The sequence below is a fragment of the Chamaea fasciata genome, unplaced genomic scaffold (assembly GCF_029207755.1).
Source record: "Chamaea fasciata isolate MVZ Bird 193981 ecotype frontalis unplaced genomic scaffold, bChaFas1.0.hap1 SCAF_3, whole genome shotgun sequence".
Classification (NCBI taxonomy): Eukaryota; Metazoa; Chordata; class Aves; order Passeriformes; family Sylviidae; genus Chamaea; species Chamaea fasciata.
The window spans coordinates 84,913,489-84,927,044 of record NW_027094088.1 but is presented as its reverse complement, the minus strand read 5'-3'; the positions used below and the strand labels follow the sequence as shown (position 1 = coordinate 84,927,044).

Genomic DNA, 13,556 nt, shown 5'->3' with positions numbered 1-13,556 from the left:
TGGCTGACACAGGGAAGGAATCAGATTATTGCAGAAGTCAGAAAGATCCAGCTCTGGTATTTGGTGGAGAAAGGGCCCTTAACCACCTCCAGAATGCCAAGTCCCTTTCTGTAGGTCAGCTCTGAAAGGGGGAAGGAGGAGATGATAGAAAGGTATCCAGAGCAGCAGAAACCCTCAGCTTCCAACTCTGCAGAGAACTCTGATTCTTCTTCAGTGGATTTTGCAGATCCCAGCAGTGGTGGGAGGTCAGCCTCATAAGGGGAGCAAAATGAGTTACATACTCAGATGCATGGAAAGGTTAATGCTCCTCAGTGTTTGTAGAAAGGAAGTCATACGGTCACCTTGAAGACCATCTCTGCACTTCAGTCATATTACTATGGTTAGTACTTCTTCTATGGAGTTTTTCTCTTTTCCTGATTACGTTCTTCTCAGTTTTCATCTCACAGTACTTTAGCACGCCTGCCTTTCAGCAGTTTGTTTCCTACCTTTCCTGAATACCTTCCTACGTAAAATTAATTTCAAAGTATTTTGGATACCATTTGAGGTTTTCTGCAGTGCTTGTTACAGTTTTCTCAAAACAGAAGCCTTTGAAAAGTGTAGACTTTAGATAAACAATTTTTTTTTTCTTGCTTGTTTAATTGTTTTTTTTTAACTTGTAGAACAGGTTCAGCAGGTACTGTGTGTCTTCAGGGTATCTAGCTTGTGGAACATATCAAGAGAAAAAGGGATTTGGCTACTTAGTACATTTGTTCTCCTGTAATTTGTTTCATTTATTTAAACTGGCATCAGAAGTTTTAATTCTTGTGAGTGTACTGGATAGGGTAGGTCTTAGGAGATGGAAGATACTGTTGCTGTAGGAGGTGGCTCTATCATGGCAAAAAGTCTGTTCAAGAAAGTAACTCTTCTTTTTTATGAAGGGGAAAGAAGTGGAGTTTTTGCTTTCCAAACTTGAATGCTCACTTTACTCTTAAATATTAATAAGCTTTTAGGATCATTGTAATTTAAAGTCATGACTTGTGTTTGAATTATGCTTAGAGTCTTGACAGGTCTTGACTTATACTGCTAACTTTTCATTACTTGCTTGTGACATTGTTCTGGTAATATTCTATGAGATTATTTCTTAAGATTTATGTTAATAATAAATGCAAAAATATCTTGTGTAGTCAGCAGTTTTGCTTCTCAGTGTTTTTGGAGTTGAAATTCTTGAAGTTGAGGAAAAAATTATTTACTCAAAGTGGCAGTACAATTTCATATTATTTCTGAGCAGGGGCCCCACCACTAGCCCAGCCTTTCTTAGGCCCATGTCATGTCACTGAAGGGAACACTTTCTGTCCTGGCTGTGTGATTCTGCCTTCTGTTAATAGCCCCTACTGAATTCTCTTTTTCCCTTTCCAGTTGGATGAGCATGTTGGTTTGTTTTACCATAGAGCTGATATAACACCAGAACTTATTTGAGGAGGGAGAAAAATATGTAAAAGAGGTTTTGGTCTGCAAAATGCTTCTACCTGTGGCAGTACTGGCTTAAGGTGATTTAAATGAATCATGAAAATGTGCCTTGCTTGAAGGAAAAAAGACTTCTAAATCTGAGAGATTACTTTTCTTTCTTAGTGTGCTAATAACATCACAGAGCAATATGTTATATTTGAAACTACAGTGTTTCAATTTAAAGAATTAAGTGACAAAAGCTAATGTGACTTTCATGAATGATACAACTTACTACAGGGGAAAAGATAAAGATGTTGGTAAGGGATAAAAGTGATGACCTGCCTTCCTTTGATGCATTTTATGTAAGATATGGTAGTTCACATTGGCTGTTTTGTCATGATTTTTTTACAACAGTTTTCTTTGTGGTATCTGCTTTTCCTTCTCTGGTTAAATGTTTGCTATTTGCTATTAAAACAGAGATTGCCCTTCATTAAAATAAGGTGCAAAGTGAATTTTAAGGCTTGTATACTTGTTTACTGAGAGATGAGAGGAACAGAATTGCACAGCTGCAAAACTTACAGAATTTGAAAGGCTAATGAATACCAGAAAATGAGTTGTCTTCCAGTCTCCCATCTGTTGCATTTGCTAAACTTTGATTTCAAAATTAACATGTGTCTTAGTAAAAACTGATGCCTGTTTGCAAGGGGTGAAGCTTATAAAACTATGACCATCTATACCAGGAAAACATAATGTCCCATACTTTTCTCCCCAGAAAACCAAAAAGTTCCAAGCCACAAAGTGGTTAAACGATAGTGATACATCATTTGCAAGGCTGATATGCTGAATCAAAAAGTCAAATGAAAAATATTTTCAAGCTAAATAAATAGATTTGAAAAGTTGTTGTAAGAGAAAATGAGAAATCATTATTCCTGAAGATAAGCTTTATGGGACTGTTGTACTTTAAAGATGTAAGGAAATTTAGTATAATTTCTTTCTTTTTCTCTTCAGTAAGAATGAGAAATAAAAGAGGAACTAAAATTATAAACATAGAGTAATATAAGTTAAGATATATTTGATTAAATAAGAACTCATCTAGTACTGCAAGTTTATGTATCTCTTTAAAAAAGCAATACTTATTTGAGACTGTTCCCCTTTCAAATATTTTATTAGGAATTGCAGGAATTCTGCCTGAGTGTGTTTTGTGGAAAGAACATAGTGAAAAGGCTTTTGTAATAATAAGGCAAAATCTCCAGTTGCATTTACTTTCCCCTCTCTCCTGTTTTACGTATTTAATCCTGTTTCATAACAAGCTACTGTGACTTAGTTGAGGTATTAATCTCACAAATAACTCTCATCAAAATTTTGGTCTCATTACTATTTTGTTTATATATAAGACTAATTTTCAGAAATAATGTGTGCTCTAAACATGTGAGGTACTTCAAAAAAGTAATTAACTTTCAAGGTAACTTTCTTTCAAATAAATGAGAACTTCTTATCTATTTCCTGTAAATTTGCCCATTGTGTTATTCATTTTAATAAAAATCAGCTGGGAAATACATGGATTTTTGGTTGAAGGGATTGCTAAAAATTTTTAAATGTAGGGTATGATAGTCTTCCTGCTGCTCAAGTATCTGAATTAGAGTTTCTCAGATAAATCCCACAATTATAGCAGAGTGTAATCTCATATTGGTCCATATTAGAAGTACTTATTACAAAGTGATTGCAAGACACAAATCTTTCTTTGTGTTCTATACTTGTATTAAATAATTCCCTGTCTAGATAAGCCCTGTAACTAGTTTGGTGTCCATTTGGTATTTTGTGGGCCCCAACTGGGTTTGGTGGGATTATGTGTTTATAGGTGATTGTGCATGTCTCCTGGTGAGAAACAAGTCTAACAGATTCTGGTTTTAATTTTGCACTTCAATAATCAATATTTTACTGTCTGTGCTTTATTCTGTCTTTCTCTGTTCTCTTGTTTCTGTTCCATTGTACCTTATTTTACTTGTGTTCTGATTTTTCTCTTTGCCTAGATTGCCTTTATACAGAATGTTTATGAGGTTACAAAAAAATCTGACAAATTAATGGTGACATTTAAGATAGAGTATTTGTGTTCCACAATCACATGGAATGCTTTAAACATTACAGGTATACTCAGATTGCCTAGAAAAGTATTGACTTGTAACTGTGTGAAATGCTGAATGTCTTTACTGCTTTTAAGATTTTTTTTAAAAAATCCATGAAAGAATTAGGGATGCAGGGTCTCTCCAGTAGCAAGAGGCTTATCTTGTAGAACAGAGTGGTGTTGAACAGAAATAAAGGAATATTTTTTCTCATCGTTATATCCTTTCAGTGTTTTGCTGACTCAGCCTCTCACTGCAGTGGGAGTTTCTGTTAGTGCCGGTTTTCTTCCGTGGGGAGAGGTGTGATCTGTACAAGACACAGCTCTGCCAGGGTCAATTTAATGCTGCCAATGTGGAATTGGGGCTCCCAGAGCTGCCTGTTCCTCTGGAGACTCGCTCTTTTGTCTGTTTTCCTTGCAGTTTCTCATTTCACTTCCACGTTCCGTATTTACAAAGCAGTGCTTCATCTCCAGCTCTGTTTCCTCTTGCACCTAACAAGTCACGCTTGCTTGAGCCATAGCTCACCTTGGAAAAAGGAGAAGTCTTAGTAACAGTTTGCAATAGAGGGTATGTTTTTAATAGGGTACTGCACTCAGTAGATCCCAAGAGCTCTCCTGAGGTTTTGCATATACAGAGTCACAGCTGTTCTTCCATTTGGTTAACTGATAAATTTAGAATCTGCCCTGCAGGTGACCCAATGTGCATGTGAGTTTTACAGTCCACGACATTCAGTGCTTGCTTTTGTTAATGTGACTGAATGCACTGAAGTGTGCAGTGGGATTTAGGGAAGAGGAAAGCTCAGACTCTGCAGTACATGCTTCTGCCTTTCCTCTTCCTGGTGAGAGGAACTGCAAAAAGGTTTTTCCTCAACGTTGCAGTGTGTTATCAAGCTTTTTCAGAATGTACACTTGCCTTGGAATGTTCTTTCGCTGACAAACTAAGTGGTTTTTCAAGTAAATTCTTGTGCAGCTATTGCTATAAGTGCTCATATTCTTTTTTAATGCATGAGAATTTTTTTTATTATTTTAATAATGGTTGTACTTTATGACTGCATTTGCACACATTACTCCCTGTAGTTCCATGTGGGAGCATTAAAAAGTCGAATCACTACTACATTGTACGTTTCCATTGTTGTCAGTAGCAAGATACATTCCAGTTATTGATAAACCTGTTTCCTGCTCAGATTATAAATTACTATTTTCCACAAATGTGGTAAAAATGCCCTTACTTATGCCTATCTGAATGAAGTTCCCCCCTAGTGGGGATACAGAAAGGAAACCTATCACTTTTTCTGTGTGGCAAAGCGTTTTCTGGGACATGCCAGATTTTTGAATCTTCAAGATTTTAATACAACTTGATGAACAAGATTTAATCCTTTATACAGGATGGACAGTAGAGGTGCCCTCTGCCTACAGGAGAGCAGTAATTCTACCTATTTCAGAATACCTTTACCTACAAGGTCTGTAGTAAGGACGCTAAGCTCCAGATATCCTTGAACCTTTTAATATCATAGTTATTATTTGCTTGTAATGACATTGAGGACCAAATTACATAAACAGACACGAGCAGGCAGATGCGTATATTTGCTGAAGAATGACTGCACAGACTGGGTTTGACAGAAATCACCTGGATTTTATAAGCTGTCCACTCCAGCTTTGCTTGTATACTGTCTCAGTAGACATTTCAAATGTTTAGACTACCTCCCACATTGAAGCAAAAGCAAAGGTACCTTTTGGGGGATGGATGTCAAACTGCTTCTGGATAAAGGTTTTAAGTAGTGTAACTAGAGCAAGAGATCTGGTGTTCATCCTAGACCTCATGTCTGTGGCCAGGATAAGTAAAGGTAACTGCTGTAAGCATTTGGAGAAGGAGGGGTTGGCAAATTTTCAGAGGTGGTATTGTGGGGTCATCTTTTTTTTTTCCTAAGTCAATGACATTTGAAATTTAATAGGAAGTAAAAGATGCTGCCTTTCAGAGAAGCAAGTAAATCAGCTGTTGAGAGGGATTTTGCCTGTGTAGGGTTAGGAAAACCAGGTGTATGCTGGAAAAACGTGGAATATGCTGTATTCATAGGGGTGTCTGTGCTTGTTTTGTGTACCGGTTCCCGACCATATGTGCTTTTTACTGTGTTGCCTTTCAGTCATTAAGCTGGAAATTGCTGAACCCTTTTTTCAGGTTTCCGTTAACTTCTGGGATCATAGTCACTGATTCAGGGTGGGAGGAATAGTAGCATATCATACAGTTCTAACCCTCCTCCTGCTGAAAGGAGGGTCAGGACTTCACACCAACCGTGTTGCTTGGAACACTGTCCTCTCACGTCTTGACACCTTCCATAAGTGGAGATTCCATAGTTTATCTGTTCCAATGTTTAAGTATCCTTAAGACTGTTTCAAGTTCCATTTATTCAGCCTTCCTATGGAGCCTGTCCTTCAAATCATATCAACACCATGAACATCAACCTGCAGCATGCTGCTCGTTGTCTTGAAAAAATGGTTCTAAAGACTTATTCAAAATCTGTTTTTGGTGTGGTCAGACCTTCATCCACCTGTATTCCCTACACTACCTGTACTGCAGTGACTCATGTTAAGGCTCAACTTCCTTTGCTGCCATTGTAGCCCAGCCTTTTAAAGTGCCAAACCCTAGCCGTATCATCTAAGATCACCCAAATGTATGTTGCTGAATTATCAGGTGCTGATTCTAAACATCATGGGATAATCTGTCAGGGTAATCTAACAGTTAATGCATATCAGGCTCTTGCTTAAGATCAACTTTTTAATGCATTTTCTGTCATACTGTAAATTAAAGTTCTTGGTGGTATTTCTGTTGTTTTGTTCTCTATTTAGTGAAATACACAGTAATCCTGCTTGAGCTAATGGCACAAATGATAGTCTGATGGATGTTGCTGTTTTTACGGGTGATTCTTACAGTGTACCACCTTTCTGAATACCATTGATTCTTTTCTTCAAAACAGAGTAGCTTTAAAGCATCTTTGTCAAAGTACTTGCGACTTCTTTGTTTCTGAAGAAGTCTACCCTTAATAGTCCGAAAATGGTGGGTTTTTTCTTGTAATTCAGTCAAAACAGAGATTAAGGAACAGATTGTAACAGTTTTTTTCAAATTATTCTTTAAAAATCTTCACATAAAAACCACAGCTAGTCTATGCTTTAAGAACCCTAGCATTTTTCTGGTATCTTAATTCTGACTGCAAAGCTTGAGCTATTTTCTTTTTCTAGCATTTCTGCTCTGGAAAGCAGTTTTACATTAAGTTTTAAATGAATCTGAAGCCCCCGTGTCTGTTACCACTAGAGCATTTGTCTAGGTTGCTGTCAGAATCAGGAGTTGAGAAGGAACCACACTGGTGCTAGATCAGTTTGATTATTCCCCTGTCATGTTCCTGGGACTTAAAGGTGCGTGTTAGAGAAAATTGCTGTACCAAGGTTGGGCACCTGAGTCTCACTGGCTTTGCTTTAGCATGGGCCATGTTTGTATTGGGTTGTTGAGATGTTTGTATTGGGTTCTCCCTTCCAGTGGGCTTCAGGCAAGTTTAGTATAGACACACTGATGGACCCAATCTGTTTTGTCTGAAAAATTCTAGTGGTAAGCCTGCAACTGTGACCTGGGGGTTCTGGTCGATAACCAACTGAGCATGAGCCAGCAGTGTGCCCTGGTGGCCAAGAAGGCCAATGGCATCCCGGCCTGGATCAGGAATAGTGTGTCCAGCCAGAGCAGGGAGATCATTCTTCCCTTGTACTCAGCACTGGTGAGGCCACACCTTCTTCCTTTGTCCAGTTATGGGCCTCTCAGTTTAGGAAGGACTTTGAAGATGCTTGAGTGCGTCCAGAGGAGGCAACGAGGCTGGTGAGGGGCTTGGAAAACAAGCCCTCTGAGGAACAACTGAGGGAGCTGGGGTTGTTTAGCCTGGAGAAAAGAAGACTCAGAGGTGACCTTATCACTCTCTACAGCTTCCTGGAAGGTGGCTGTAGCCAGGTGGGGGTTGGTCTCTTTCTCCAGGCAGCAACTCCAGACAGAACGAGAGGACACAGTCTTAAGTGGTGCCAAGGGGAATATAGCCTGGATATCAGGAAAAAGTTTTTTACTGAAAGGGTAATAAAAGTATTGGAATGGTTTACCTGGGGAGATGGTGGATTCACCATCTCTGGCTGTGTTTAAGAAAAGACCAGATATGGCACTTGGTGCCCTGGTTTAGTTGAGGTTAGGGTTGGTTTGGACTCAGTCATCCTGGAGGTCTCATCCAACCTAATGATTCTAATTTTGTTTAAGTCTGCCATGTTCCACTGTTTGGAAGAAGCTGGACTGGGGTTTGAAAGCATTGGTAGACTAGAGTTTACTTTGGGCACATTTGCTGCACCATCGGTTGAGTGATCTGTAGCATTGTTACCATATGGGATTTTCCACTGCTCAGGATACCTTCATTCTCTCGTTACATTAGATAATGGAGAGTTGATACATGAGACAGTGGAGAGCTGATCTTATTCAGATCTTATTTATGGAGTGTTTTAAGGATGTTTGGGACAACTGAATGTGATAGGTAAGTAACAAGTCCTTGATACTGAATTGTTATGTGTTGGCCCAAGCAGACACAATAGATCAGGTTTATGAGTCAGTTGTCCCTATGAGAACTAAACAATGGCTATAGTACAGCCAGGAAATAATTGAAAGTGACTTGGTTTTATTTTGGTTTTTAATAGAAATGGAAACATTGCAACACAAATTGATTAGTGGGTTGAACAAAAGAGGCAAAATGAGGAAGGCAGAGCTTGGGGAAAAGAGTGATGAAGCTTAATGTATTTTTTTACATTACTTTTAGAATTTGCTGTCAAATGAGAAATGTATATCATAACTTTAAAAAAGTATTTCCTTATTTACAGATTTCTAATATAATAATTGAGTGAATCAAGTATCTATCCTGTTTCAGTATAATAGTTCTTCGCAGATAGATCCTTAATATATACAGCATTTAAAGATGAATGACAGTGAATAATTCAGGTAAATACTGTGTAGGGGGCTGTTGTCCTTATTTAAATACCTTGGTGCAGTTAAATAATTTTGTCATCTATCTAGGTGTAAGATTTTGAGTTAATGTTTACATATTTGCCCCTTGCTTAACTCCTACAAGATTTTATTATTCAGAGTAACATCTGAATGTTTTATATTCTAAACTGCTTAAAGTATAAATCTGCTGAAAATCAAACCCACCTGTCTCAAACAAGCAAGCAAGACACTTTAATCTCCCCATGAAACCAAATAAAAATATCAGGCAGGTAAAGGGTTTACTGAAGAAAAAGGATAAAATGGTCTACTCTTGATTAATTGCAAGCAAATAATAATAAGAAAGGAAGGATGTCCTAATAGCCTTTTGGTTTCACAAATTACATTTTAAGCATGAACAATTTTATTGATCATTTTCTTCAAGGCATGTTTGGAAACAGTCACTTAATATTATCTGTAGGGTGAATGAGTCTTATTGGATTAAGTAATGGGAATATCCCATTGCACCTTTTTTCTGTTCAGTGCTCAGTTTTTATTTTGTCTTGCCTTTCATTTTACCTTGTTACAGTCCTTATTCAGTAATCTATCCACATTTGATTAAGTTGTTAATACTGAGTTAAATTTATGCTCTGCAGAGATGTCACGTGCTTCTAAACATCAGCTGAGAATGATGCAGATTTTGGATTTTTAAAATTCTAACAGAATGACCCCATTTGGTAGGCTAATGCCAAGGTGAATTAAAATATGGCATATCTCTGAACTTACAGAGATATGATGTTTTAATAGAAATATTAAACAACAAAATATTTCACGTAAACCATATCAGTAATTTGACATTCTTTTACTACATGAAGCAACAAGCAGCATGCTTTACCATGACAGGCTGGTCATTAGGATCATGAGAAGATGCAGTTAATAGTGGTAGGGCATCAGGCTCTTGGCAAATGTTTACTGTGGATCCAAAAATGACACCAAAGCTGGGGCTGGTGGAAAGTATCTCCTTGCTGAGGCTATTGTACATTATCCTGGATCATGTTTCTTCAGTATAGGTGAAATGAGTAACTAATTGGATGATAGAGGTCTCATCTGACCCAGAAAAAAGGAGTACATCACTGTACTACACTGCATTCTCCTGGGTTAATGTTGAGAGGGTACCCTTAATCTTCTCAATTGTTTGTACTCTTGGAGAAGATAACAGTGAAAGCTTAATGCTAATTTATATTTCTTTAACCCAATACAAAACAAATTAACTTACTATTTATGAATCACTAAGGGAGCATTTTTGGAATCATGCTTGACCTGTGGGTTTCCAAAAATGAAACATGTAACTAGTAGCTTGCAATAAGTTAAGTTTTGCTCCATTTTTTAGAAGTAGGAATCACTTCATCTCTTATCTCTAACAATGTTACTGCTTCACTATATTCCTATTCTTTGATATATAAGTTTTAACAAGACTAAAGCTGACTTTAATTTTGTGGAAGAATTAAATTAAGAGCTTTTTCATTGGCTGATTGTTAGGCTAATACACAGTCACATCAGTTGTAGTGAAGACCTGGATGGTGAGCTTCAGTTGAAGTGTTAGAAGCCAAAATCAGAAAATCACAAATAGATTGATTTGGATTTGTATTTTTGGGGATGATGAAAACTGTGACTGTGACTGGGTATATGCTGTGAGTGGAATATGAAGGAGTAAATGTGTACTTCTAAGGGCATTTAGGACCATGCTTCTGCCAAGAAAGGTGGGGATTTCTTCCTGTCTTTGCCTGTGTTTGTGCTGCCTCCCTTTCACTGGTCTTAGTGTTTGGGGAGCTGTGTAGTAGGTCACATCAGCTCACTGAGGAGCTGAAGCTAACTCAAACAAATTATTTGAAATGGGATGAGAGAGTTTAGAATGTGTGACCTAAGTGTATTTGTGGTTGTGTTATTTAAAGGCTTCTGTAAAATCAGTCTTGTGACAGTTAAGGATTTCTTAGATGAAAATCAAAGATGGAAATGGGATGGAGCTGAATAAGATGAAAAATGGTTTAGAGATGGGGTAGAGACCTCACAGACTTGTGTTGGGATTTTTCTCAATTTTAGGCTTGAAGCCTGCAGTTACTGGCCTCGATAGCATAAAGGTGTTGTTGTGTTTTAACTAGTGCGACCCCTTTTTTGCATTTTTGCATAGCTGGTAGCCGCAAACAATATAAGGAATGTCTGGTAAGTGGTGTGTTTCAGGGGATCCTGGAGGGAGGACTTTTACAAACTGCAGTTTCACCTCCTTCAGTGTCAGACCTGATTATAGCAGTCCTGTAGATGTGCTACATGGCACATTCTTCCAAGATGACTGTAGTGTAGGTGATAATCCTGATTTTTCATTCATACCAGTTTTTCAGTGTAGTTTACTGCATGTCTTTGTAAGTATTTGCTCCAACTCTGCAGGGTATGGAAAAACTAGTGCTGTGTTAGGACTTATTCATGTGTGGCTACTGCATTGGTTAATAATTAAAAAAAATAAAACATAACAAGATAAAGGGTTAAGTAAGACAATATTAAGTAGGCTTCCTTGAGCTGTTCCTCTTTCCCATTATCATTCTTGCCTTTGTCAATTTATCTGTATATGATAAATGACATGTACTGTAACACATCCATTGTAAATCACTCTTTTGCTTTAGCTTTTACCAGATCCGTGCGTCTATGAAAATTCCTCCAAGAGTTCCACACATATTAGAAGCTAGTTTGTTACATGGAACTGGTAAGTGCAAAAACTTTTCAGTAAATTAGGTCATTATCTTGCCTTGCTAATTGAGGGATTACGCTTTTTGTCGTATATTTTTATAACTAATACAGAAGTGTTTTTAATTTTGTTACTAACACAATGCAAATATATCTTGTTCTTAACAGTGAGACTTAAAAGTTGATTACAGAATTTCTGTTACTATTTTTCATCTGCTGATTGCCTCTGCTCGTAGCAAAACATGGTGATTCCTTTATGTTAGTGTCTTCTGTTTTTTTCCACTGATCTGCTCAGTCTTCTCCATGTTTCAAGCCAAGATGACCAAGGGCAGATCTAAGTAGATATCTGAAAGCAGTGGAGAATTTCAGATACAGACTCTTACACAGATTGATAAGCCCATTCTTTTAATGAAAAGAATATTTTGAAAGGATGCAGTTTTCAGACTTACTCTGTTGTTCTTTAATGGTAAACTTGAAAATTGATTTAACCTCCTGAGCACAATTCCCTTATATATATATATATTATTATTATTTTGCACTTGTCATTCACTTTTGGTTTCTATGTCCAGGCAAAATAAACCCAGAGAAACCTGTTAGGGCTCACCTAATTCTGTGTAAGCCGTACCTCAGCATGGTGTAAAAATATGAAAAGCAAAAATTTAATTAAAATTTCAAGCGTTATGTGGAATTACAGGAATTTCAAGGAAGAAAAATGTAATGCAGTCTGAGAAAATGCAACAGGATGTTACTGAAACCTGAATTTTTGAGGCTATTTTGAAAGTAGCTCTGAGTACAGCAACAACAAAATGCAGTAGATACTGAATTTTGGTCAAGCTTCCTAAATATGTTTCGGATTTGTGTGAGATAAATGAATGGTTCTGATGAGCCAAGATTATTCCACTTCAAAGGCAAAGTTTAATGTAGTTTAGAGAATTTGGGTCTAGTAGACATCCTTTAGTAAAACACACTTTGTGACAAGTGACAATAGTATGATTGATATTGCTGGGAAAAAAACCCCACATTTTTCCATTTCATGGTATATTTTTGAATGGTCTTAGGTTATTTTTTCAGAAAGCTGCAGTCTTGTTAGTAAATTGTGGTGTATGTGTTAGCTCTTGTTTCTTTTAGTAGACATAAAGGGTATAAACATTAGGTCTGCAATTTGGTGTGAGTTTACATCAGCAGTTCTGACAAAGAAAAAAAGCCAGCCCTTGATTCCCCCTGGCCACTCTGTCTTACCTTCATATTGCTCTGTGTGTTGTTGACACAAGTGTCTGATCTGGTCTGGGAACTCAACTGGGGAACTCATTCAGCTGATAAGCAGCCATTTTACAAAAAACCCAAACTTCTTCGAACGCAAAAACTGGGGCCCTTTTTAGACCAGTTTCTCAGTTTAGTTTTTTAGGTAGTTACTGATAATGTTTGTCCCACAACAAAGCAGAAGGAAGGGTACAAGCTGGTCAGTGAAAGGGAGTTAGTTTGTCCTTCTTGTGGACATCATAGTGCTAGGTCTTGCCCAGAACCTCTGCTTTCCATTTCCGTTTACCCACTTGCTTGATTTAGCAGAGCTGGATGCTGTAGGCTCACATGCAACCCTCCTCCTCCAGCTGATAGCGATTCCCAAGACTGCTGTTGTGTGTAGAAAATAGCTGCTATTGGTCTCAGCATAGAGTAGCACTGGGCTGATTCACTGTGTGAAAATGTTACTTGTTAACCACAGAGGAGGCTGGTCAGGATCCCACAGCTCTTACTCTTGAGAATAGTGTCCTGTATTGATCAGGTGCTTCTTTCTGTACTTTTCTCTCTCTTCAGTTTTTCCCATACTTACCTATTCTAAATTCTATTAGCTTTGTCGTGTCATGATTTTTCCACTCCTTTACAAGTCATTTTGCCTACTTCTAGCTCTCCCTGGACTCTGCACAAGTCACCTGCAGTTTCCTTACTTCAGCTGTTTTTCCCTCTCCCATAGACCATTTGTTTGATCTCTCTCCTCCTTTTTATCTCCCTGAGTCAAATACATAATCTTAAGTTTTTCCTCTTTTTCCTGTTCACTTGCATCTCCTTTCACTCCTTGCCCAGCTCTTCATGCAGTCATTCATTAATTTAAATAAGTTTTTTTTCAGTTTCTATTTCCCACATCCTTTAGTAACTCACTAGACCTGCTTGGGACCCAGCATGAGTGTCATTACAGATAGGATAAGGAAATTCACTTGCTTTAGCTCCAGCCTTGTGAAAGTCTTTTATTATTTTAGAATTTGAAGGAAGATGTGCTGTAGAAAATGAAAA

The 13,556-nt window shown here is 37.7% G+C and overlaps 1 protein-coding gene across 2 annotated transcripts in view; it reads left to right on the top strand.

Moving 5' to 3' along the window:
• FAM135A (family with sequence similarity 135 member A) overlaps positions 1-13,556 on the top strand; it is a 66,258-nt gene that overhangs the window by 13,251 nt on the left and 39,451 nt on the right. For both annotated transcript variants that reach the window (XM_066179715.1, XM_066179714.1), the window contains exon 3: positions 11,210-11,289. In XM_066179715.1, coding sequence (XP_066035812.1) covers positions 11,210-11,289 — 80 coding nt within the window. The remainder of the gene's footprint in view (positions 1-11,209; positions 11,290-13,556) is intronic.